Source organism: Cynocephalus volans, chromosome 5 (genome assembly GCF_027409185.1).
Source record: "Cynocephalus volans isolate mCynVol1 chromosome 5, mCynVol1.pri, whole genome shotgun sequence".
In the NCBI taxonomy this organism is placed as follows: Eukaryota; Metazoa; Chordata; class Mammalia; order Dermoptera; family Cynocephalidae; genus Cynocephalus; species Cynocephalus volans.
In genome coordinates this window covers 51,732,125-51,759,693 of record NC_084464.1, presented here as the reverse complement: position 1 = coordinate 51,759,693, position 27,569 = coordinate 51,732,125, and the positions used below count along the sequence as shown (strand labels likewise).

Here is a 27,569-nt window from a genome sequence, read left to right as displayed (position 1 = left end):
CCATCCATCCATCCTTCCAACAAATATTCATTGAGCACCTACTCTGTTCCAGGCACTGTGCTGGATGCCTGTGATATAGCTATTAATAAAACAGACACAAGTATCTGTCCTCATGGAGCTGACATTCTAGTGGGGAGATAGGAGATAGTCTATAAACACAGTGAGTAAATTAAGAACTGAGGAAAAAAGAAAAAGTTGAACTGAATTAGGGGACAGATAGAAGAGATTAGAGCTTGCATGAGCACATGCCTAAGGCAGTGGGTTAGTGAGAGAGAGGAGGCTCTGGGTGAAAGCATTAGGAAATCGCCTCCTGATCTTGACTTTGTGTCCCTCCCTTCCAGGCACCACGGCCTGAATGACCAGACCATGGAGACCCTGCTTGGTGGACTGCTGGCGTTTGGCATGGCGTTTGCTGTGGTCGACGCCTGTCCCAAGTATTGTGTCTGCCAGAACCTGTCTGAGTCACTGGGGACCCTATGCCCCTCCAAGGGGCTGCTGTTTGTGCCCCCCGACATCGACCGGCGGACGGTGGAGCTGCGCCTGGGTGGCAATTTCATCATCCACATTGGCCGCCAGGACTTCGCCAACATGACAGGGCTGGTGGACCTGACCTTGTCCAGGAACACCATCAGCCACATCCAGCCCTTCTCCTTCCTGGACCTCGAGAGCCTCCGCTCCCTGCACCTCGACAGCAATAGGCTGCCCAGCCTTGGGGAGGACACTCTGCGGGGCCTGGTCAACCTTCAGCACCTCATCGTGAACAATAACCAGCTGGGTGGCATTGCCGACGAGGCCTTCGAGGACTTCCTGCTGACGCTAGAAGACCTGGACCTCTCCTACAACAATCTCCACGGCCTGCCCTGGGACTCCGTGCGGCGCATGGTCAACCTCCACCAGCTGAGCCTGGACCACAACCTGCTGGACCACATCGCCGAGGGCACCTTTGCTGACCTGCAGAAACTGGCCCGCCTGGACCTCACCTCCAACCGGCTGCAGAAGTTGCCCCCAGACCCCATCTTCGCCCGCTCCCAGGCTTCTGCTCTTACTGCCACGCCCTTTGCCCCACCCTTGTCCTTTAGTTTTGGGGGGAACCCTCTGCACTGCAATTGCGAGCTTCTCTGGCTGCGGAGGCTCGAGCGGGATGATGACCTGGAGACCTGTGGCTCCCCGGGGGGCCTCAAGGGGCGCTACTTCTGGCACGTGCGTGAGGAGGAGTTTGTGTGCGAGCCGCCGCTCATCACGCAGCACACACACAAGCTGCTGGTTCTGGAGGGCCAGGCAGCCACGCTCAAATGCAAGGCCATCGGGGACCCCAGCCCCCTTATCCACTGGGTAGCCCCTGATGACCGTCTGGTGGGGAACTCCTCAAGGACAGCTGTGTATGAAAATGGCACCCTGGATATTCTCATCACCACATCTCAGGACAGCGGTGCCTTCACCTGCATTGCTGCCAACGCCGCCGGAGAGGCCACAGCCACGGTGGAGGTCTCCATTGTCCAGCTGCCACACCTCAGCAACAGCACCAGCCGCACCGTACCCCCCAAGTCCCGCCTCTCAGACATCACGGGCTCCAGCAAGACCAGCCGGGGAGGTGGAGGCAGTGGGGGCGGAGAGCCTCCCCAAAGCCCCCCAGAACGGGCTGTGCTTGTGTCTGATGTGACCACCACCTCGGCTGTGGTCAAGTGGTCAGTCAGCAAGTCAGCGCCCCGGGTGAAGATGTACCAGCTGCAGTACAACTGCTCTGACGATGAGGTCCTGATCTACAGGTGAGCCAGCGGCTGTGGCAAAGGCGGGAAAGATGTCTGGCTGGGGAAGGAGGGATAGGGAGGTGTGTAAGCTGTTCCCACCTATACCCTCCTCCCCAGAGGTACCTATGGGCATCCTGGGCAAATCACCATTTACACAGGTAAGAGGAGGTGGAAGGAACATCAACTACAAGTTTAAGAAAAAAGGAACCCACACATGGGCAGCCAGAAGAGGTGTGTGTAGAAGGACCACACCTCCTAGGAGGGTGGATTTTGTAGGTGGTCACATGGCTGTGAGCCTCTGAACTTTCTGTCTTGAGCCCTGCTGGAGGATATATAAGAACAAAGGCTCAGATTCCCCCAAGGAGAAAGGCATTTGGCCTTTTCCTGGACTTGTATGCAGTCACAGTTAAGGCTTTGAAGTCAGAAAGAGTGGGTTCAAATCATGTCTTGCCACTTACTAGTCATTTAATTCCCTTGACCTGTCTCAGTTTTTTCATCTCTAAAATGGGTATAATCCATACTTGGCTTAATTTGGACACTTGGTTGCAGGTAATTAAGTCAAATTGGTTTTAAAAAAGAAAATAAAAAAGGACAGGTAATGTGTTGGCTCATGTAATTGAAAAGTCAGAAATCTGCTTCAGGCTCAGCTTGATCAAGGGCCCCCACAAACGCCTGCATTCTCAGTTTCTTACCTCCCCCACACTCAGTTTCCTATGGGTTGGCTTCACCCTCAGGCAGTCTCTTTACTCTGGAAGACCTCTGCCTGGTTCGCTAAGCAGCCCCAGAGGGAGGAGAGTGTCCCTTTCCCAATTGAGCTCTGATTGACTCAGACCAGCTCATGTGAGCCCCATGGGTCTTAGAGGTGAGGTCATCATGCCCACCTGTGCTGAGCCCTCTGGTACTCAGTCTCCGCATCTGGAAGTGGAGACAGTGATGTTGACCTTGTCAAGTTGCTGTGAAGATCAAGGGGTGTTTTCCTAGGCCTGGTAGAGTGGAAAGCTGCAATGGAATTGCATAAGTCACTGAGAGGGAGGAAGGAGGTCACAGAGTGGTAGGTAGAGCCCAGGGGGCTGGGACTGCTGACCACAGATGAGTCCCCTTCTCATGCCAGCCTCAGTTTAAAGGAAACATGAGGGATATGGCCTAGAATCTTACCACTCAAGGAATGCATGGTGTCCTTCGAAATTCTCTGCTTTATTTTATGCATGTAAAGTGATTATTCTGAGAAGGGATTCCATAGATTTCACTAGACTACAGCCTAGGGGTCCACGGTGCAAAAGAGGTCAGGAACCCTGATCTATCACTGAGGTTTCTTCCAGCTCTGACTTTCTGAGTTGATGAGTCTCAGGATGGGAAGCTGTGGGGGAGGAGAGCACGTGAGGAAGAATAGAGTCCATGTGACCCAGGGGGTGTGCACTTGGAGACTGGAGTGGAGCCAGGGAGCTCCCCTCACCTGGCACCTGCTGGGCTTGTCTGGGTGGCAGTATCACATCTCAGTATGGAGAAGCAGCAGGGTTAGAATTTAAACACATGCATGTACACATACATAGAAATATAAAGACAGAGATATATAATTAAATATATGTATATGCACAAGTGTTTTGTAATCATAAAAGTCATAGTCTTTGTAGAAAATTTGGAAAGTAGGGAAGATTATAAAGAGGAAAATAAAAATTACCTGAAATCTCACCATTTAAAGCTAACCAGAGGCATTTGGAAAGTGCCTCTCAGTTTTGTATCAATTCAAAATGATATTTATGATCAATCTGGTGTATATTTTTGTATCTCAGTTCTTTCCACTCAACATTATAGCTAGCTTAGTTTCCATGGTTTTAAAATGCTTCATTTGGCAGTACCATAATTTATTTAACCAATCTTCTATTGTTGGACATTCAGGTTGTTTCCCATTTTTCAGTATTGAAAGTAACACAGTGATGGATATTTTTATACATAAATATATTTGTGCAACTTCAATGATTTCCTTAGCATATTTTCCTAGGAGTTCAATTACTGGTTTAACAAGTAAATTATAATCTTATATGTTACATATAAATACTTATTTATCCTCTCACTAGTGGAAATACATTATGTATTTATAAGTAACCTATAAAGATTATGTGCCTTTGCCACAGTGCCCATTTTGCCTGCACCTTTGCCAATATTGAATATATAATTACTTTCATCTTTGCCAATTTGAGAGGTGAGAAATGGAATTCATTTTAATGTGTATTTCTTTCATAACTTGTGAGGTTGACCTTTTGAAAATAAGTGTATTTCTTCACTCATGAATTTATTGTATGGTCTGGACTTTGGTAAAAAGAATAAAGGTGAAAAGCTACCAGCTCTGAGGCTTGCACGGGAGTGGGGTGAGGGAAACGCAGTCTGTGAGAGGAGAGAGATGTCGGCATCAAGGCAGTCACGCGCTAAGGTCCCCAGAATGGTGCCCCTCCCTGGGGGTCTTGAAAATACTGGGGAGGGGGAGGGCGTGGGACTGTGCTCCTACAGAGTCATTCAAAGGGGGAATTCAAATTGCTTTTTTGGTGATTAAAACTCGAGGACACTAGGTTTATGAACATAATATAAATAAGATGGAAGCATCAGAAACCTTGGAATAAAAAATGCGGGTAGCAATGGTGACTTCTACTTAACCATGAAGATTAGAAGAGATACAGCATGGGAAGTTCTCCAAATAGTGCGGGCACATAATAAGCACTCAGGGAATACAGGTTATTATTATCAGTAATCGTAGTAGAGTGAGAGTAATAGTAGTGTAACATAAGACCATTATCTTGTCTGCCATCCTGTGGAAGGAAAGGGAAGAGAAAGGCTAGACACACAATTCAGTCTTTTCTTTGAGAAGACAGATTTCCAAAATTTTTGAGGAAAAGGTAAGTATGAGTCTGTATCCAAATAATAGTAATGGAAATCACTAGCCAACATTACTGCAAGCTTACTGTGTGTCCGATGCCTAGCTTTACAGGTAGTATCTCATTTAATCCTCCTGGACATACCAAAAAGTATAAGGCCATGAGAATTAAAAAAAAAAAAAGAAAAAAGAAAAACTCTCCCAAGATCACATCACCAGAAAGAGCACAGGCTGTGATTTAAACTCAGGCCTCTGGCTTCAGTGCCCAGACTCAACTGCTGTGGTCATGCTGCTCACTGTCCTAAAAGGGAATGTGGCTTAAGAGAAATAGGAGACTGTAAGAAAGTAACTAGATTTTTAGAGAATGAATTGTCCCATAAAAAAGAAAACTCAGCAGCAGCGGCTGCGCAGTGGCTCTCTGCCACACTCAGATTTTAACAGGAAGGTGTATGAAAGACAGGAAGAAAGGCCTGTATCTGAAGAGGGATATTAAAGAGGAGCACGTGGTATACACGGAGAGCCAAAGGCAGCCAAAAAGGGCTTTGAGTCCAGTTGGCAGCAAGAACAAAAAACGCTGGCTGGGAAGAGGTTGCAATGGGAGGAGACCAGAGGCAAAGCCTTGCAGCCTGCACCTTCCCTAGCAAGGAGAACAGCAGCAATAACAGTATGAATCTGCACTGAGAATTACTTGTGCTGGCACTATCCTAAGGGTTTAAGGTGTACTAACTCTCACAAAATCCCAGGAGATAAAAACTATGATTATACTTTACATATAGGAAACCTGCCCAAGGTTTTATACAGGGGTTAGGTAGCAGAGACAGAATCTGAATCCAGGTGGCCTGTGTGTTTACAGCCTCAACCTGGTAAAGTCAAGACCAATGCAGGTGCTTCTCGACTTATGATAGGGTTACTTCCCCAAAAGCCCATTGTAAATTGGAAATACTGTTAAGCCAAAAATGCACTTAATACACCAGACCTGCTGAGCATCATAGCTTAGCCTAGTCTACCTTAAATGTGCTCAGAACACTTACATTAGTTGGGCAAAATAACCTAACACAAAGCCTATTTTATAGTAAAATGTTTAATATTTTATGTGATTTATTGAATACTGTACTGAAAATAAAAAGACAAAATGGTCATATGGGTTCTCAGTGTACAGATTCTACTGGATGCATATCACTTTCACACCATCGTAAAATGGAAAAATTGCAAATTGGGACCATCTGTACTATGAAGAGGGATGCTGACTTGCACCGAAGTGCTGTGCATGAGTTCTGGTCCCCAGGCCTTGATGGATCACATCCCAGGACTAAAGGAACACATGGATGAGGTCTGCAAACCTGTGGCAGTGATGCTGAGATAGCACGGACAGAGAGATGTCTAAGATGGAAACAGGGCAGATATTCTGCTTTTCAAAGAATAAACTCCCTAAAGCTCAGGGCACTAGTCTGGAAGTGAAGTCCCTGTAAAGTTCTAGAAAGACTTTCTCAACAGATAGCTGTGAGTATGGAAAAGTATCCAGACCCAGCACAGGTTCACTAAGGGCAAATCGTGCCGAATTACTGAACCTCGTCTCCAACCAGCACTTCTCAACCTTTTTATCTGCCTCCTTGTCATTCACAAGGGCAACACTGCTCAGAAACATCCCTCCCTGCACAGTGATTCTCTATTAGACCTTGTCCGCACACACCTCCTTGGGGGAAATGGACAGATGCACCTGGGAAATGTCTTGAAAGTTTCCACTGGCTGTGAGTCACTACCATAAACAGAGCAAATCACTATCGTATAGGACATTTGACAAACTCTCTTGATGTCTTCAGGACAAAATGGAGAAATGGAAACTGGTGAAGTTGACTTGTATCTGGAAAACTAACCAGGTTGGTTAATAAACTTATGTGAACATGCTAGAAAGCCTTTGTCTTATCCCCCAGTGTCTGCCCCCATTTCTGTACTGCTCGATGTTTCTTTATTAACATGGATAACTACACAGAAAACATGCTTGGCAAAGTGTCATGTCCACAAAACCATCCGTCTCATCATCTGTCTGTCCATACTCATTTTGATTCAAAGAATAAATTGCAAACACACAAATTCAAGGTGAGGAGAGTCTGGCTTGAATGAAATTTTTCATGCATGGGCTCAGAGTTGTAGTTGATCTCAAGGATTCCATGGCTACAAACTGATGGAGGTGTTGAAAGACTCCTGTACTTTGTAGCTGTGCCAGATGTATATGCTCAGATCACGGGAGGTTATGGTTCTACTGAGTCATTCCGGTGGGTCAGAGTGTAGCTGTAGTATGCTTCATCCAGCATGGCAGTCTTTGGAGTCATGTTTACAAACTACAGTGCATCCAGGGGTCAGATGAGAATGGGATTCTGCAAGCTCCTGTGAGATGGGTGAAGTTTACCTTGGAGATGAAATGACTTGGAAAAGAAGTCATAGCTCCTTTAACTTATTCAAGGAATTTTGGGGTGGAACAGAAGAAATACACACACACACACACACACACACACACACACACACACACACACACATACAGAACACACACACATACAGAATTAGGCACTTGCCAATTATAGGAACAAAATTCCAACAGCAACAGCTTTACACAGCTCTTTCATTGCTCTCCATCTGGCTATGAAATGATTTGGCTTTCTATCTATCTTCCTCTCCAGCATATGCCATTCATGCATATCCATCTCCACACCCCCAGCCTCTGGTAAGTCCTGGCCCACAACAGCTATTGAGTCAACATTTGCTGAACTGAACAGGCTGGAAATGAGCATCGAAGCTGCCCAACAGCAGAACAGGTAAAGGCTGTCACAAACTTGTGAGCTGCCCATACCAGAAGAGTTCAGGTGGAACCTGACTGACTCCATTCCAGGGATACTGAGCAGGGAAGAGTGGAAACATTTGACTTAAATGACTCTGATCCTCACAGTCTATGAATCCACTTAAGACTTTCATAATTCCATGATCAAGACAATATGGCTCTCACTGTTGCTAAATCCACCTGCTTTTGCCAGCTGGGGCTACTATGTCATCTTACTCCCCAGGATTAGGGTATCCTGTCTCTTAGGCATTTGAGCCCCAGGGCCTGAAGTCAAAGACAGGGCCCTTGGCAGAGGCTCAGAGAGTCCAACCAGATCTGGTTACAGGTTATTGACAGGTCACTGACAAGTCACCATTGACCTTGCCAAGGTTTTCCAGAAGCCCTGGGAAGCTGTGAGTAGTGTCAAAAACATCAGGTTCTAGTCTACACACCAGGAAAGAAGAGCAGATGCATGGGCAATCCCAAATCATGGATAACTCAGGTAGGATTTGAATTTGGCTATGAAATAGTGTCTCGCTCTTTTATCAGGTATAAGATCCCCAATTATCTATTGGTTCTGGCTGAACTCACGAAGCATTTACCCCGTCTGAGTATACAGGGCTGAGCCCTCCAGGCAGGAACTGGGACATGCCAGACACAGACAGTCCACAAGTAGGGCCTGGCCTGTTTCCTGTGTGACTGTGGAGGGTTGACAGTTACATCCCTCAATACCAGGGCCTGGCCTTTCAGGAAAAGGCTAGCATTAGTGGGGACAGTATCAGAGGGGAAAGGTGTAAACAAGGGGAGGGAGAAGAGTGGCGAGAGGGAAGTCAGAAAGGAAGGAGCTTCCCTGCCCCCTGGAGAGAGCAACAGCCAATCCCAGCTTGGTCTCCTCCCTGGTGTGACATGGGAACTTAAGTGCCCTGCATGTCATTATCAGCCCAAGTGACATTCACAAACACTTGTGTCTAGGAGTCATCAAGAACGTCTGTCACCAGGCGTGATGCTGGATCGCCAGAGGAACAGCAAGCATGCTTCTAGAGCACAGTGTAGAATGAGCCAGGTGTAGCCCTGCCTTCCTGCTGCGTAGTACACTGCCATCATCTCCACGTGTGGAGAGAAGAGACACCCTGAGGTGGGGGAAGAGGACAGCCACCCCATCCCCGCCTCTCTCTTCTGCAGACTCCCTTTTCCATGCCATGTTCTTCCATGATTGTCAAATACACCTGCACACTCCGTAGACTGGACCACCCTACTGAATTCTGCAGGGCTGGGATGGGTGCATCTTTTACTGCTGCTCTGTCTTCCATCTGGGGAAAGGACAAGAGGGCACATTTAGCCAGTTTTCCACCCCATTAGGATCTTACCAGTCCACACCTCAGTGGAGCTCTGCCCTCTCCCTATGGGAATACAGCCATCTCCACCATGGGGTGGAGGAAAATTCACTAATGAACCTGCCCTTTCAGGCTCTGGGGACATGGGGAAAAGCTGGAAGGGACAGTTATTCCTTAAGAAGAGAGGGGCATGGGGTACAGGACCTGTCACCTATGCAGGTTCTTTGACTCAGCTGCCTCCCCAGACTGTCTGGCTTCTCCTAAAAGAGTGGGTTGAGTCCCCACAGGCAGAGGAAGAGAAAGTCATAAAGGAGGAAATTGGGGTGGATAGCAAGGAAAGGAAGCTCCTTGGTCAGAGCTGCAATTGAAATAGGCCTGCCTAAAATTTCTTCACACTATTTGACTATAGAAACCTAACGTCCACAAGTGGAGACGGATGGGATGATTAATACTGTGCCCATTTTATAGATGGTGAAACCAAGTCTCAGATAAATTGAGTGGATTCCCCAAAGTTACACAAAGCGAAGAGTAAGGAATATAGTCTCCCACATCCAGTGCCCTTTCCACCGTGGCATGTACCATGCTGCAGGGCACATCTCACTGATGACCCAGAGCTTTCACTAAGGCTGGAGACTTGGGGTGAGGGGTGCCAACTTTACCTTCTCTTTCTGGGTATTATGAGGTAACCCCCTGAGAGTCTACAGAAATTTTCTCTCTCACCTCTGGTCGCTTCCCCACATTTCTAAGTTCCATCAGTGTAGGAGTAAAGGGGGAACAGGGGCGCCAGTGAGAACCTTGGTTCCACTCAGAAACAGTTGCCCTGGAGCAGCTATCAGAAATATGCACAAGAGAAGAATTTCTGGGTTGCAGACCTCACCAGGTGAGCCACTGTGTAGTGATAAAGCTGCAGGAGGCATCACAGAGAAAAATGAATCTGGAGCCAGAAGTCTAGGGTGGCAATTAGGATGTACAGAAAAGTCACCTAACATGACTTAAACCCATTGGATCTATATGTCCCTCATGTGAAACAAGTCCAAAGGAAGAAAATTTGGGTCTGGTTTTCTGGGCAGCATGGTCCCATTTCCTTCTATCTTTCTGCCCTGCCACCCTCAGCTCACAGTTTCTGTGTTTAAGGTCACCTCATAGTACAAAGTGGCTGCTGGAGTGCTAGCTTTCACATCTCCCCTTTATGCAGCAGAAAAGATGAAGAAAAGGGAAGGAAGGAAAAGTAGGGGGTTTCTCAGAAGCCCCATTCAATAACTGTCACTCCATTTCATTGGCCACACATTTCTGCAAGAAGTACTTGGAAATACAGTGTTTTTTTTTTAAGCTAGGAACAATGCACCCCCAGTAATATAGAGAGGGCGGTGGCTAGCACTTCCACAACCTGGGTTTTCACCCCAATTCCATCTTTTACTAGTCCTGGGACCAAATCACTTCATTGCTCTCCATCTTTGTTTTCTCATCTGTAAAATGGGAACAGATATCCCTTTCTGCATAGTTCACGGGATTGTGTTGAGGACTGAATGAGGTCATGTATTTGAAGGAACATCCTTCATATCCCACTATGAAGTGCTGAACACCAGTGGGTACTTACTGTTACTAGGAGCCTGGCCACTTTCCCTTCTTGGACCCTTTTCTTGTCACCATTCCACAGTCTGCCTCTTGGGTCTCCATTTCTCAAAACCAAGAGAGCTGTAAACCTCTCAGAAAATGATCTGATGAGGTTTTAAGGGATCAAGGTGTAAGGTGGAACCCCTTTCAGAAATATTTGCAGTTCATACAAGCCCTTCCCCCCTAGCTTGGGGCGAGCAGAGCTGTACCCAATGGAACTAAAGTCATTCCAGGATTATCGAAAACTGAAGAGCGACTTTGGGGGACCTGGGTCATCACATGCTCCCTCAGCTGGAAAGTTTTTCCCTGGCCTCGATTCCTGTCTCAGGGCCCCACCTTCCCCCTACAGTGGAGTCTTCCACACCTAGCCCATAGACCTCTACCAGCAGATGCCCTGTGCTGGAGGCCGAAGTCTTGGAAGTGAACAGGGCCACTTTCTTGAGAAGGGCCTTCCTGACAAGCAGAGGAACCTGGATCCAGGGGGGAAAAGGAGCCTGGATTGCCCCCACCATGCTATGGGAGTCCCCCTTTCTCCACAGCCCCCAGGGCTTGTGTATAGATATAAATATATAAAAGGGAAAGGGATGGATGGGGTGGGGTGGGGGGCGGGGCCTCACTAGCCCCTCCCTCCCTCCCCCTGCCCCCTATCCATTGGTCCCCTGTCCCTGGGGCCATTTGTTAAAAAAGAATAATAAAAGGAATTTGAACAAGAAGAAAGAAATGTTTGCAATTCAACTGGGAGCTTTAAAAGACCCAAAGGAGTGAATCTCTAATGGCGGGATTTCAAAACCCACATCAGGTTTGTGCATAGGGAGGACATTTTTCACGGTGCTTTCTAGGAGTGTCACAAATCATATCGCTATCTCATCATCTTATCCCTCTTGCTCCACTCAAGGAGGCAACATAGCTCAGATTCAAAAACCTTCAGGATATTTGTTCAGAGGAGACTAATTTCTCTACCTGTCATTTTCTCCTCACTCACAAAAAGCTCTGGCTGGAGACAAATCTGAAAATAGAGATGTTTAGCAGGAGTAAAGGGATTACAGCACAGATTCCAACTCCTGAAATGAGGCATTCTCCCCCTCTTGCTTTCTGTTAATTTTATGTATGTTTGGTTGGTTTGGAGGTGGGGGTGGGCATATTGTTTATTTCATGCTGGGAAAACACCAGACAAAATTTACAGAGGGAGGGTTTGGGCCGGGAGGAGTGTCTGGGACTTGGGGGACAGTGCTGGTGGCGGCAGCCATCAGAACAACACCAAACCCTTGTCTTGGGAAAGCAGACTTTCCCAAGTGTGTTAACAAGACACAGCTCCTTTCAGCCTCATAACAGCCTGGGGCAGACTGGGCATGGGGAAAGTGTGGAACCCAGGCATTTGGACCCCAAGCCCAAGGTTCCCTCCCACCGATGTTCCCCTTGAGGAGCTGGCCCTCCCATCAAGAGATTCTGAGTCTTTTTGGCCGGTCCCTGGACATGAGTGTTTAAAGCTCTCCAGTGACTCTGATGTGCATTTAGCCTTTGTGCTACTGTGCCCAGTTAGATGGGGGTCTGGGCAACACTGGTAGACCAGGCGTCTGTGAATCCACAGCTGGGGATTGGTCTCCAAACTTCTGGTGAGGGCAGGAGCCAGGAGCCCTGGGTGGCAATCCCAGCTCTACCGTGCTCACTACTCATCTCACCTCTCTGAGACTTTGCTTCATCTCTAACACTGGAATAAAAATCCCTTCTCTGTGGGGTTGTAACTCAAGTGAAAACACTTTGGAAATAAAAGCACCATGTGCATTTTAGTCGTGGGAGCCATTGTTCTACCCCTTAGCTGAGTCTGTGTGATTAGCACAAGGAGGATGGAATGGGGGCTTCAGACCAGGGCTCTTGTCACCTCCCCTCTCTTTCCTGGTCTGAGCCTTGGGCTTCTCATCTGCTGAATGCGGATACTACTCACTAGCCTGTCTACCTCACAGGTTGTTGGGAACTTGGAAGGAGATGTCAGGCGGATGAAAGAGGAGCATCTTCATAAAGTGTGAAGAGCTAGTAACAGAGATCTGGCTACAGTGGCTTGTCCAAATTTGAGGGTTGTTTCTGTCATGTAAAAGAGTTCCAGAGGGAGGTGGTCCACGGCTGGTGTGGAGCTGCGTGGACTCCGGGGGCTGAGGCAGGTCAGTCGCATTACCCTCCATGCGTGACTCACTGCTCCTGTGCTCGCTGCCACCCTCTACCTGGGGACTTTCTCTGGCAGGCCCAGCCCACAGGGGAGCTGATGTCCCCAGGAAGAGCCCTCAGCCTGTGACAGAGAGTGCTGGAGGATTGCTACCTCAGCTTCCCCCCTCTTGGGGGAGGAGGAGGACAGCTCTGAGGCATGTTCTGTGCTCTCTCCCAGAGCTCCCCAGTAGGCTTGAGCCCCAATTGCCTACAGTGGTGAATTGCTTAGCAAAATGCCCTGTGTTGACTTCCCTCCCCATTTCCTCGCCTGTTCTTCCTAGGCTCACGTCACACATATATTACTGGTACTTGAATCCTTGCCTCAGAGGTCTGCTTCTGGGGAACCCAAACTAAGACAGGCACCAACCTCCCGATGATTCGGTGCCTTCACAGAGCCCCCAGAAGTCCCCCACAGGGACCTCTGCTTCTATTTCTTTGTATTTCCCCCATCCACATGGGAAGCTGAAGAAGGCATCATTTGTTTAGGCACATTGTCCCCGAGCAAAATCAGTGTTCTGCTGGCAAGTTACAGGAGGCTTGCAACCTACACAGTTGCACAGGCAAGAGCGTCGTCGTTGTCACCAACGTTTTCTGTCGCTTCCCGCAATCCAGAAACCAGTAGCCAGTTGGTAGCTGCAGCCAGCCTGTGAGTGATCTTTTCTCATCGCTGGGGACACTGAGACACAGAGAAGCAAAGAGGGATGTCTGAGTTCTTGCCAATTAGGCCTATGGTTTGGCATTGTGTGTGTGACGGGAGTGGGCACCCTGTGGGTGACGGAAGGATTCAGGATGAGAAGCCAAATTAATGCCCATCATCCTCAGCATCCCAGAGGATGAGGGTGAGTAGGAAGAATCACAGAAACCACAGACTGTGATGTGCCAGCCCAGGGTGAAACAGGGCCATGTGGACGTGCACTGTGGATGGACGTGCACTGTGGATGAACGTGTGCATTAACTATTTACACAGTAGAGCTCTTTCTCACTGGGGAGGGCTCCACAGGTGACTCTTTCTGGGCTGGGGGCTGATGCTGTGGGTGGGAGCGCTGGTCCAGATGTAGGCACTAACTTCTACTACACAATAAGGAAGGTGCGTGTCAGGAAATGAAACATTGAAGAGAGCTCCCAAATCCTGAGCCTTTTATCCAGGTAATTAGTTAGTCATAGAACTAAGTCTAAGGGCTTTTCAGTTTAGTGATTAGCCCCTTAAAAGATCAAAATGTAAACAAGTTTCTTGGTGAAATTTGTGCACTTGAGCTTTTTTGTGAGCTAACTGAAGTGAATTCCCATGCCTGGGTGGGCAGGAGTGGATTCTGGGGGCCTTTTGGGAGCAGAGGAAGAGGAGTGTCTGCTGTATCCTGGGGCACAGGTGAAATTTGGAAGGAAAAAGGGAGGGGATAGCTGTTTTAGGTGAAATTAATGAAGAAAGAGTCAGAGCCAGGAAGGATCAGGCCTAGCCAAGGGCCTGTGTGGGTCCCTGCTGTTTTAGTCAGCTGCTGCCACGATAATGTTGTATAACAAACAACCTCACAATCTACGGAGCTTTCAACTACTAGTATTTAATTGCCCTAGTCATGGGTGTGCAGGTTGGTTGGGGTTGAACTGGTCTCAGCAGGGCTGGGCTGGGCTGTGCTTGGCTGCACGCTCCAGGTCCGGTTTAGAAACTCCTCTATGCATCTCATTCTGGAGTCCTGGTAGAGGGGAAATAGCTATCCAGGGTATGTTCTTCTCATGGCAATAGCAGAATGCAGGACAAGCCCAACTGTAGAAGCAAAGGTCAAGCCTCTGCTGGTAGCACACCTGCTAAATTCCATTAGCCAAAGCAAGTTACATGGCTAAGCCCAAAGCCAAGGCACCAGAAATGCACTTTACCCACCATTAGGCCATGACAAGGCTGTGGATGTGTTGTTTTATTATAAGAGAGCATAGCAACAAGATCAATAACTCAAACTGCCATCCCTGGCTTCCCTGGCTGAAAGGCTATCTCTAGAGCAGTGGTTCTCAAACCTCGGCATGAATCAGAATCACCTGGTGGGCTTGTTAACACACAAATGCAGAACTCTAGGCCCCTGAGTCTCTGATTCAGTAGGTCTGGAGTGAGGTCTGAGAATCTGCATCTCCAATACATTCTCTCAGTGCTCCTGCTACTGCTGCTGCTGCTGATGGTCCAGGGAGCACACTTTGGGAACCGCTGGTCTAGGGAAATAGTAGGTTTGTTCAGAGAGGTCAGAAGAAGGCAGGCTGTGGGTGGCCTTGAACGTCACACACAGTAGCTGTATTTATTGAGCCCTTGCTACATTCTAGGCACTCTTATAAAGTTGTTCTGTGCCTTCTTTTATGTGGTACTCACGCTAACCCTGAGAGGTGTGATCCACTGTTGCCATTTGATGGATGAGGACTCTGAGCCATAGGAAGGTGACATGACTCACAAGATCCCACAGCTTGGAAGTGGCAGAGCTGGAGCTTGGAACGGGTGTTCTGTCCTGACTTTGGGCTTTCTCTGTTGGTGGTGAGGAGACAGGGTCTATCCCTGAAGGGAGGAATTACCTGTGGTGAGGAAAACTGTGGGTTTGGAATCAGATACTCATTTATTCAATCAACAAATATTTATTGTCTGGTCAAGACCTCAGCATTGGAAGAAGATAGACAAAGTCCTCGCTTTCAAGGAGCTTACATTCTTAAGAGGGAGAGAGACAAAAAAATTAAAAATGTGCACAAAAAAAAAAAAAAAAAAAGCAGTGTGAAGAAACAGAGACCAGAGGACTACTGTTTTATACAGGTGGTCAGGAGTGACATCGGAGCAGAGACCCAAATGGAGTGAGGGAACGAGCCAGGCAGAGGAAAAAGCACATGCTAAGGCCCCTAGGTCAGGGTGCACTTGTCCTGTTGGAGAAGCAGCAGGCCTCGGAGGCATCTGGAGGAAGAGTGGCAGTGAACGAGTTAGGTGACTGGGCAGGGCTGGATCACAGAGCACCTCATAGGCCATAGTGGGCCTTGCAAGTTATTCTGAATGAAATGGGAGGCTTCAGGGGGTTAAAAGCAGGAGAGTGGCTTGATGTGGTCAAGCAAGAAGATTCTGGCTGCTGCTTGGAGAATATACAGCAGGGAAATCAGTTTGGGGATTATTGCAGGGGTCTTAGCTGTGTCTGGAGACCCTCCTGCTCCTGAATGTCCACATCCATAAGTGCGAGAAGGACCCCTTGCATCTCTCTCCCTTTGGACAGAAGATTAGGGTGTCGGCATGTGAACGAGCTGTAAATACTCAGGTAGGCAACAAAGTGGCATGTGTGATGAATTTCCTGGCATAGTCCTTGGGTCTATGTCTGCCTGGCTGGGAACCTCTCTGAAGCCCAGCTCACAGCCCTGAGTGGAGAGCGGGAGTTTCCGATTTCCCTGTGCAGAGTGGAGCATCCCACGCTGCCGCTGCCCGGCCCCTCCACCAGCATCCCTCTCACCCTTCTCTACCCCGCACGCTCGTACCCTGATAGGGAGTAATTATTTATGTTCTACTTTAATTAGCTCATTAGGCATGTGCCGCAGTGCTTCTGACAATGAGTCACCTTCTCTAGTGGCTCTGAAGTGCATTTTTGCTGGTGACTGGCTGTGGCGATGGAGGCGGCAGTTGTGGGGTATAAGGGTGGTCATGGTGACCAGGACCTTGGTGACCTGTGCTCTATCTCCCCTGGGCCTGTGTGGACAGTGGGGAGGCAACCCAAGCACTGGGCATGGAGACAGGATCTTGGAAGTTGAGATGGTGGCATTGGTGGCAGCCGGCACTGAACACCAGAGAGATATTTTTACCACCCATCAAAATGCCACCACATGTGAGCCAGTGCCAAGTGCTGCTTCCCAAGGCTGCTCTGCTCTCCTCCCCCAAGCTTTGATTATCGCTAGGAAGAAGGTCTGAGTGTGACAGGGAGGCTTTGAAAGTTCCCTGTTTGGCTTGGGTGGTGCTCAGCAGTCCTTTCCCTCAGGTGCAGGGGCTGGAAAGAATCTTCTAGCCTGCAGCAAAAGTGAGGGAGGTGGGGACTGCCTCTCCCAAGCCGGGAAAGCAGGAGTGCCTGGGTTCAGACCCAAGCCCTACCCTCCTCAACCCTGCCTAGAGTTGGCCTAGAAACAGGACCCCATCCAAAAATACTTCCTTCACAGATCAGAGGGCCTGAAATGCCACTATTAGACATGCATTTCTTTCTGTCTCTAATGGGCAGGAACCTGGGAGATGCTGAAGTGGTTTCCTCTGGGACTGGCCAACAGGAATGCAGACTTGATGGAGGACGGAGTGGAATCCTGGCAGCAGCAGGAGGGAGCGGCAGGGGGTCATGAGCAACCTCAAAGCTCAGTTCTCCCATGTGAACATATTGCTAGGGCTTGAGGGGGCTCAGGGAGAGGAAGGAAAATTCCAAGGTCCTTGGGACCAATCCAGCTGCTTATTCATTGCAATTCCCTTAGACTCAGTTTTTCTGTCTTTAAAATGGGCCTCGTTCTTGCTGCCTTCATAGAATGAAAAAATCCCAGAGTGAGAAAAGGACAGTTCAGTCGTCCAGGCCAGCCCTCTCCTTTCTTCATGAACTCTTATGGTGTCCGTTACCCATCGTTCCCACCACCCCCTTGGGATATTGACTGGCCCCATGCAGGAATAAGTTCTAGAAACAAGCTGCTGTCAACCCCCAGCTTTTTTCAAGGGCTCACACCACTGTTGGATGGCATGTGCTAAAAAGTTTTACCTTATTACAGGCCCCAAAATTCATCTCCCTCCACCTCCTACCCTTAGTTCTACTTTCATCTTTATCAGGAATAAAACTAACTTTTCTTCCATAGTATACTTATTTAATTTTGAAAATAATTCTCATGGCTCACCTAATGCTCTTTTTTTCAGATTCAACATCCTCCCTCCTGTCTGCCTCCATTCTTGCCTTCACCTTTAGTCATCCAGGAGTATTTATTTTATGCTTCTGATGTCAGGTCAGGGACACTTACCAGTGAGTATATGTGGGAACAGGTCCTGGGGGGCTGACCTACCCCAAGGAGATCAGGGAAGGCTTCCTGGAAGACCAAACTCAGAAGGTCGAGTAGAAGCTCAGTTAGTGAAGAGACACAGCCCCGACCTGAATGCAGCCTCGGCCTGCCCTGGCCTGCTGTGGTGCCAAGCCCTGCACAGACAGGGCACCCTAACAAAGCTGCTCCCCTTGCAGTGCTCTGAGTCCATCTTTCTGCCTCCTCCCTAGACTGTTCCCAAGATAAAGTGGCCCAGGGCAGTGTGGCATCTCTGTGGTCATGGACGGTTTATAACTGCAGTTAGTGCTTGGGTCTCAGAATGAACTGTCCTGGGAGTCTTGGGCCTCTAGCACAAGTCTTTTTATTGATTTTTGATCTTCATTAACATTAAACAATTTTTACTTGTCTTTTTATATAATTTTTCTGTTACAAGTCATCTCATATCTTTGGTTGGAAGTAAGTGGATTATAAATCACAAAGCCAATTGATGGAAATTTGGTCAAAAGTGCCCAGTAAATGCCGGTAGTTTCTTCTCCAATAATGATAAGGAAAATAAGAGCCGACCTGCTGAGAAATTATTACACGACAGGTACTGTTCTAAGTAGGTTCCATGCATTAGTGCATTTAATTCTTTCAATATCTTGACAAAGAAGATACTGGCATTTTCTTGGTTTTACAGATGAGAAAACTGAAGCATGAATTGGTTGGGAAACTCATTCAGGGTGTCCCAGCTGGGATTTGAATCCAGGCAGGCCGGCTTCAGAGTCTGTGCCTTGAGGCTTTAGTAATGAATAAGAAGGTGACACCTGAGTACTTGCTGTGCACTCCTCACTGCACCCAGCACCTTCCTGGCCATCCTGGAAGGCAGGCAGTATTGATGTGTTCTTGCTTTGCCTCCCACAGATTTGTCACCCCTTTCCCCCTGAGTGATGGAGCCGCCAAAGATTACGCAAAGCCCATCTCTTCTGAGCAGTGAGAAGCCCCCAAAAGGGGTTAATCTCCCAGAACCCTCATGATAGAAGCATTCCTTCCATTTGGGAAATTAACCACAAATTGGGGTTCTCTTCCTGCATTTATTCTCCAGACCAGGAAGTTCCAGGAAGAGAACATAGGTGGGGTTTTTGCTAAGTACAGTTTAACAAGTTTAACAATAGAAGCTGCTAACATTCAGTAAGGTGACATTCTATAATGCAATTAATTCGATCCACTAACAAAAGCTTGATTTTAGCAAACATTCTCTTCTTACAGCAATTTCCTAGTATCTTTACATATCAATCAGTAACCTGTCTGTCTTTGAGCCAGCAACCCTGCTGTGTTACAATTTTTTATCTTACAACAGAGACTATATAGCCCGGGGAAAATTTCCTGTCCTTCGCAAGGTCAATATTTGAAACTGCAAGGCTTTGTTAAACCAGGCCCTGTGAAGTACATTTTTTTTATGCATACTTCACAATATGTTTGCTTTACGGGTTAGGAATCTTGGGGATCAGAGAAGGTAGGTAAGCTGCCTGAGGTCTCCCAGCTAGGAAGTGGCAGCACCAGAATTCAAACCCAGGCTCATCCTGCTCCACAGAGCTCCTGGCCACTCCTCTTCCTCCCAGGACATGAGTTGGGATGAAAAAAAATGATATGGGTGCCTTGGGGTCACAGACAATGTGTTCAAAATAGAGGTCAGTGACCCCATTCTCTTCTACACTGTCCCCTTCCCAGTTGCCTGATATTCTAACAATCCCAGCACCATCAGCCTGTTGTCAGTCAGAACCACCATGAGGAAACAGGGAAGTGAAGCATCCCACCCACCACATGCAAGGAGGAAGCAGGTGGGCACTTCAGGAGGAGTCTCAGACAAGTGGAGGGACTTCCGGCCAGCACTGGTGATGTCTGACGAAGTAAGCTGCGGCTGCTCTGAAAGCAGAAAGAGGCCTCAGGTGTTGAAGGGCCTGGAAGATCCCATCTGCGGCAGGCAGCAGGCTAATGCATGTCTTTGGCCCTTTCTCCATGCCGGGAAATGTGATGGCCATGTCCTCGCGTTGTAATTTATAACTTGCCATTTGAACCGTGGCTGCTCTGCTTCCCCATCGCTGCCTCCTCCCAGGCCTGAAATAAAACCCGGGTCACGCTTCAACCCCAGTGGCGGGGAGGGCTCAGGGAAGAGAGAGGAGATGGACGGCTTGGTCTGTGCCCTCGATGAGCCATCATTACCCAGAGCTCCTGTGGCCACCACCTCCCTGGCCGAGTAAGGCCAGGCCCACTGCCCAGGGGCAGGCGGCATGCAGGGCTGGAGGATGGCACCATGAATCTCTGACAGCCGTAGGGCTCCCTGGCTCGAGAAGGCCCTGCAGAGGGAGCAGCCCATAGATCACAGCTGGGCTGCTGACCTTGAGTCTTAAGCAGAGTGAAGAATAAAAGGTCATATTTATTCCATCGGAACAGTGGGATCCATGAAACATCGACTGTGAATAAAGACAGTGGTAAATCACTCACTGCTCTGGGGAATTTGGTTGATCTGTCTTCAGCCCCGTCACCCACTGGGTGGCTGGGGATCAGGGTGTGCAGAGATGGAGAGAAGAAGGGATGGGGACTCCAGGGGACCCCAGACAGTGTTGTCTCTGGGACATAGCAGTGCTAAGAATCATTGAAATCTACAGACTCCTAGAGTGTAAAGATCTCACGCACCTCGAACCTCACTTTCTCCGTGAGGTTCTGCCTGACCACCCTACCCTCAACACTTTCTCCTTCTCTCTCAACCTGCTTCACTTTTTCTGTCTTCCATAGCACATTCCACTTTCTAACACACTAAAGAAGATACCCCGTATGTTTATTGTCTACTCTCCTCATCGAGAATGTCAACTCTGCAAGGCAGGGACTTGTGTCAGTGGTGATCACTGACATACCCCCCAGTGCCTAGAGCATTGTGCGACACATAATAGGTGCTCCATGGAAATTTTTTGGATGAGTGAATGAGTCTGGAAATTACCTAAGAACTGATCTAATCCAACCACTCACCTTGCCAGGGAAGAGCTAAGACCCAGAGCAGATATGGGACTTGCCCCTGGTCACCTAGCCTTAGCCCTAGTCACATTGCAGAGCCGGAGAAGGATCCAGGCTCCTGATCCCAGCCAGAGCTCCAGGTCCTGCATGGTCTGAGCTGCTCTTGCACTTGGCAGAAGATGTGAGGCACATTCTGTTAACTATCTACAGGACCCAGGAGCTGAGCAGCTTAGGGCTGGGCAGGGATGGGGCTCACTTGCTTCCTTCCTTGATTAGAAAAAAAAGATAATGAATGTACCAATAACTAACTTCCTAGCCCAAAGGGGTTCAAAAAATATGGGTTACATGAATGGGGGAAGTCAGAGAATTTTTCTTCCTGAGAATTTTTAAGGGGTGGGGTGAGAGTAGAGCGGGAAGTGTTTATTAAGCAACTTCACCCTGATGATTGCCACCGTGCTAGATCCCTCGCTTGGAGCGCTCACTCCATCCACACCCCACACTGCAGCAGAGGTAATCACAGCAGTAACACCTACTGGACTGTGTGCCAAGCACTCTTCTCAGCACTTCTAATATTCACTCATTTAATCTGTCCAGCAATGCGACGAGTGGATAGCTTCTACAATCATCTCCATATGAGAAATGAGAAACCTGAGGGAAACATGCCATAAAATCAGTGCTACCATTCTGGGTGCTTGGGATACACTAGTGAACAAAAAAGCTACAAGTCCTCATCCTCCTGGGGGAAGCGGGCAGCAAGCGCAACAAATGAGTAATTTATGTAGATGTTGGGAGGATTTAGGTAGGTGTTGGGAGGCAGCACGTGCTCTGCAGAAAGACTCAGCAGAGCAGGGGGAGGGGTGGGGTGCTTGGGCCAGTGGGTAACTTGCACGAGTAGATAGGGTAGCCAGGGAGGGCCTCATGAGAAGGTAAGACTTGAGCAAAGACATGGAGGTGGGGAGCCAAGCAGGGGTCTGCAGGAAGGGCGTTCCAGGCAGAGGGACAGCTAGGGCAAAGCCCCCAGGGCTGGAGCACTCTGAGGAGCGAGGAGCAGGCTAGGGTGGTGGAGCAGAGAGCCAGGGGCAGGGTGTAGAAGATGGGGCAGAGAGGGAGTGGGGCCAGATCAGGTAAAGCCTCACAGGCCTCCATGAGGACGTGTCTCCAGTGCTCGCCTTTTACTTATATGTTCACAGATGCTCACATCCTCAGGCCAACGCCCTCCTCTGTATCTGCTCACACCCCCAGGGATGCTTCCACGCCAGCCAACAGACGTGCGCGCGCGCACACACGCGCATACACACACACACACACACGCACACACACACACACACACAGCGGCCAGTGGACACACACACACGCACAGCCCCTCCCCAGCTGGGCTTCACCCCGGGCTCCACCTGGGGCACTCCTCCTCGGCAGGAGCGGGAGAGGGAGAAGAGGCGGCTAATTCCTGGGGCCTCAGACGCATATGCCCCAGTAAGCAGTGCTGAGGAGACTCCCAGAAAATTATGGAGGAGAGACGTCTGTCATTTCCTCACACTTGATTTCCTCACCTGATTACTTCCATACTAGGAAGATGACGGGCCCACAAGGCCATCTCCAGGCACACTGAATTGCATTCAGTGGCTCTATTCTGTGTTTGTTGTCCCCAGGGGAGCTGGCTTTCCCCTGGCTTGGGGCAGGACAGGGGCAGGATAATAATACTGTGCTTTGGGATGGTACACCTCCAGGCCAGGACAGCCCCACCTTAAAGCTCCTGGCTTTATTTAATGAATAAATTACATAATGAGACTCATCTGCCCTTCAGCACAGAGACCCTGACTCCCAACTTTACCCGTGTTCCCAGGGGCTCGCCTTCTGCGACCACAGGAGGTCGACCATGGGTGATGGGTGGGTTGAATGGTGTTAGTGTTGTCTGTAGAAAGATGACAGATAGGTGGATAGACAGATAATAGGCAGACAGACAGATGACAGACAATAATAGAGTAGGGAAGCACTCACTACACACATGTGTGATTTACTGAGTGCCTACTGTATGCAAGGGCTCTGCATACATTGTTTCTAATCTTCACATGATTCTATAAATTAGGTTTGCAAATTGCTTTTACAAATAAGAAGACTGAAGCTCCAGAAAGTAAGTAATGGAGTAAAAGTACAGCCAGTGAGTTGTGGAGTTGGGATTTGAGCTCAGAGCCCAGGTCACTTTGGTGCTAAATCCTGTGTGCTTTCAGGGTTGAGGACCTGGTGCCCCCAGTCCCACAGCTCTTTGATGGCTGTGCCCCGCTCTCCCTCCTCTGACCTTCCTCTTGCTCCTGTCATCCCTCTTCCATGCATGTTCTTGTCGAATTCTGGAATGTTGGAAGTGTATATTGAAGTAAAGAGAAGGAAAATGACTTGCCCATGATCACACAGCAAGCCAGGACAGAGCGAGAGTTAGAGCCTCATCCATCCAGCCTGGACATGAGGATGTCTGGTGGGTGGGGACAGCCCTGCTTCCCCATCCTCCCTCCCACTGGCTCCAGGATTAGGATTGTGTCAGGGCCTCCCACTGGGCTGGACAGAGTAGCTTCCCTGCTGCAGACCTGAGGTCTCCCTCCAGAGACTGTTATTCTCCCCACCCTTAATTAATCCCTTCTCACCAGCCTGCTTGTTAGAGACAGAAACACAGTGTGGAGAAGTGCTGAGTGGGCTCCTCCTGTCCACTGGATGGAAAGGGCATCTCTCCACAGGGTGAGGCAGTGGGCAGGATGACACAGCAGCTCAGCAAGGTGGCATTCAGCAGGCCACATGCATGGGGCCTGCCTCTAGGGATGCAGCTTGGAGCAACCCCCAAGGAAGCACCAGTAAGTTTCTCAGTCACTCATTCATGCATGGGTGCTGCGTGTCCCGATCTCTAAGGAGACTTAGCCAGCCTTGTGCCAACAGCCGGGGCCTGAGCACTGGTCCAGCTCTGCCTGCTCTGCCCATGTGGCACATGGGCAACCTGAACTGCAAAGTTGGGGTGGGGCTGTCGAGGCTGTATGGTGTGGTGATAGGGGTGGGCAGGGAAGGAACTGTAAAAATGACACCTGTATTTGTGAATTATTTACCACTGACATACTATGTCAAAGTCCAAGTAGGCTCACATCTTAGTAGGTTTTCCTTCTAGAAAATGCCATTCCCATTTGACAGATGAGAGGGCTGAGATTCAGGGGACTGACATCCCCTTGTTCAAGATGGCTCGGCTGGCAGGTGTGGGATGAGCACTTGAACATGATCTTCAGACACCAAATGCAAACATCATCATGGCTAGTTTTCATTGCACAAACATAGTCTAAGCACTGTATTCTGGCCTGAACAAATATCATATAATTAATTTTCACAAAGATACCATATAATCAATATTATTAACCCATTTTGCAGGTGAGAAAACTGAGTGAGGCTCAGAGATGTGAAGCGACTCACCTAGCATGGCACAGGCAGTAAGCTTTCTTCACCATTGCACAAATTCAGACTGGGGTTGATATAGTTCCCTTCTTCAAGGAGCTTCTGCTCTGACATAGGGAGAAGATTATAATTGGGGGGAAAGATGGGCCCTAATACCCATCCATGAAATAACTGAGGACTTCATTTCACCTCGATTTGCTTTATTAAAGGTGCTATGGTTTGAATGTTGGTGTCTCCTTCAGAATTCATAGGTGAAAACCTAATCCCCAATGTGATAATATTTGGGGGTCTTTAAGAGGTAATTAAATCATGAGGGCAAAGCTGTCATGCATGGGATTAGGGTTCCTATAAAAGTGCTTAAGGTTGAGAGGGGAGCTCTTTCTCTCTTACCCTTCTGCCTGCTGCCTGTGATGTCACAGCAGGAAGGCCCCTACCAGACCAAATGCTGGTACCTTGATCTTGGACATCTCAGCCTTCAGAATGGTGAGAAAATAAATATCTGTTTTTTCCAAATTACCCAGTCGTGGTGTTCTGTCATAGCAGCATAAAGGGACTAGGACAAAGGGTCACCACTGACTTGACCATTGTCATTGAAACAAAAACTTGTGTTTACTGTTCACTTGTTTATTGCCAGGCGTTTAATGTGCTTTACTTCATTTAATCCTAACAGAATTCCTAGGGAGTAGGTCCTGGTATTCCTATTCAATTATGGCAGAGAGGGCTAGGGAATCTGCCTAGGGTCACACAGCTAGTCAGTGCCAGGGCAGGGTTTGCGCCCAGGCCCAACTTCTGTGGCCCGCTGTGCTTTATCCTCAGCAAACTTCTCCCAGGCCTTTGATTCCTGCCAGCTTCTGATCTGGAGCTGCCCTACTCTTCAGCCATCAGAACATGTAGAAGAACAAGCAGGTGGCCAGGGGGCCATTCCACCCCACACTGTACCCTCCCCAAATGCTGCCTACTGCCCCATCTGACAGGGCCAACCAAGCCTGTGGACAAGCAAACCAAGAAGACTCTGCTGGTGGTGACTGCCACCCGAATGTTGATCAGCCTCACTGAAGTGACAAATGTATTTCCAACAACCTTCCCTCTTCCTGCCCACCTGGCAGAATTTGCTATGTGATGGCATATGGGGTTTTTTTTTGCCATTTTTTAAGTTGGGGTAAAATACACATAACAGAACATTTACTGTCTTAACCACTCTTAAGTGTACAGTTCATTGGCATTAAGTATGTTCACATTGCTAGGCACGTCACCACCACCCACCTGCAGAGCTTTTTCATCTTCCTAAACTGAGACTCTGTACCTATTAAACGGTAATTCCCCATTCCCCCTTCCCCATTCCCTCCTTCCCCAGCTCCTGGCAACCACTTCTACTTTATGTCTATGAATCTGATGACTATAGGTACCTCATATAAATAGAACCATACAGTTTCTGTCTGTGCCTAATATCTTCAAGTGTCATCTGTGTTCTAGCGTATGTCAGAATTTCATAAAAATATGGAATGATTCACAAATTTGCATGCCATTCTTGTGCAGGGGCCATGCTCATCTTCTCTGTATGGTTCCAAATTCAGTGTAAGTTCTTCCGAAGTGAGCGCTGTGACAGCGTTTTTAAAGAGGCCGGTGCTGACTTTGCCTTGAGTGGTGCCCCCATGAAATTATGTATCTGCCAACTGGGGCAAAATGCCCAATCTGGTTCATCATTAGGTGGTGTTGACTTGGTGTCCACTGGTTCTTCTGGCACATCTTGGGCGCAGCTGGTGGGGAACCTTCATTTTGTCCACTTCCATGTTTTTTCTGTAAGTGATGAGCTGTTGTTGAGCCAGCTCTTCTCAGTTCCTCCAGGAGATAAATGGCAACTATCACCATCATAGTCATCAGTGCTGTGGTACCATGTGGCCCTGGGAGGGGTAAATGTTTTTTCCTAATGCACTTCACTTCTCACACTCCCCACAGAAGGCTGGGAGTACTATCCCACCCAGTTCATATGCGAGGAAACTGAGGTTCTGAGAGACGAAAGAAATGGTCTAGAGTCACACAGTTGGTCAGAGCAGAATTGTCCTTCAAAGAGAGATTTCTGTCTGATTCCAAAGCTCATGCTCATTCCTCTAAGAAAGGCCAGCCCAGCCTTTTGGGGCTGGAAACCAAGGACAATTAAATACAGAGAAAAGCTCTATATCTCTGAAAACTTGAATGAGGGGAGAGAGAGAGAGAGGCCCTATGTGGGCTCAGGACTTGCCTGGGTCGGCTCAGCTTGCAGCGGTAGAAAGACCACTGGAGGAGAACAGAATGGGAGCAAAGTGGCTTAACCGTGGCCCTGGGGAAAGCACAGGGTGTATCCACACACAGTCTGCTCAATGTAAGTTGGTGCTGCGGTAGATGCAGCTTCCAGAGTCCATGCACTCTTGGGGAGCAGTGCTCACAGGAAGTGTGATGTCTGACTGGGGGATGTGGGTCTGACTCTGCTCTCTGCTGCCCAGACCCCCCAGAGAAGAGGGCCAAAAACAAGTGGACATGTGATCAGAGGGGAGCAGCTGGTAAGCAAACTGGAAACTATGTCATGAGGAAATGGTTGGAAGGAAGAGCCTTGTTATTTCTGGAAAAGTGAACACTCAAGGAAGAATGAGAGAACTGCCTCACAATTTGGAATCGCCTGAGAAAGGAACAGGCTTGTTCTGGGCGGCCCCATGGGGTTGCATTAGGGCTGGTGGGAGGACATAGCAGGCTGTCAGAGCACAGCGCCATGAGAACAGGGATGCTGAGCTGCTCAGAGTTGTCCAGAGCTGGGATGGGCTGCCTGGCAGGGTGTGAGTGCCTCATGCTGACAGCCAGATGGCCTATCACAGAGGGGCTGATGGGCAGGGTGGCTTCCAGGGCCCCTCTCAGCCCAGAGTTCCTACAGTCTGGGAATGGGGATGGCAGTGCGCAGACTATAATAAGACAGAAGACATCTCAGTGAGCAAGAGAAGCTCCTGGACCGAAGGGCAAGCTGGCCCCTGTGGCCTGCACCAACAAGACTGCCGAACTCAGACAGCTGGCCTCCCGAGCTGTGCTACCTACCTGCCTTGCTAGCGGGTAGCCAACCTCGGACCTGGACTGCTCTCTGTGTCCTCATGGGGACTGGACAGCTCCCTCAGTCACAATCACTGGTATAAACTGAACACTCACTCTGGGTCAGGCGTGGTGCACATTACAGGCACTGACCCATTTATTCCTCATAGCAACCCTGTGTGGGGGCTCTGTCATCTGCCTGCTTCTACAGAGAGGTTGAGTGGCCTGTCCGGCGTCACACAGCTGGTCACATGATGCCGGGGTTTGAACCCTGGTGGTGCAGTTCCAGTGCCTGTACTCCAACCTGGCTTTAGTGTCTGACTCCTGACACTGTTGTCTTCTCCAAACACTGGGGCTGGTGACCTTCCCAAACCTGTGTCAGGCAGCTAGATCTGCCATGCCTCCTGAGTCAGGGAGCAAAGGCCGGGCCTCCCCAGGTGTGATCTTCACCTGTCCCCAGGTAATCCCTTACTCTGGGGAGATGAGCACACAGGCATCCTCCTGGGACTTGGCTCGTTTGGGCTGAATTTCCAATAATC

The 27,569-nt window shown here is 48.9% G+C and overlaps 1 protein-coding gene and 1 non-coding gene across 2 annotated transcripts in view; one reads left to right on the top strand and one right to left on the bottom strand.

Moving 5' to 3' along the window:
- The first annotated feature begins 366 nt into the window (after window positions 1-366).
- Window positions 367-27,569, top strand: part of LRFN2 (leucine rich repeat and fibronectin type III domain containing 2) — a 38,688-nt gene continuing 11,485 nt past the window's right edge. Inside the window, exon 1 of the mRNA XM_063098112.1 lies at window positions 367-1,766. Within this exon, the coding sequence (XP_062954182.1) occupies window positions 367-1,766 (1,400 nt within the window). The remainder of the gene's footprint in view (window positions 1,767-27,569) is intronic.
- LOC134379325 (U6 spliceosomal RNA) lies at window positions 25,471-25,575 on the bottom strand. Its single transcript, XR_010023729.1, has one exon. It is a non-coding gene; the product is annotated as a U6 spliceosomal RNA (small nuclear RNA).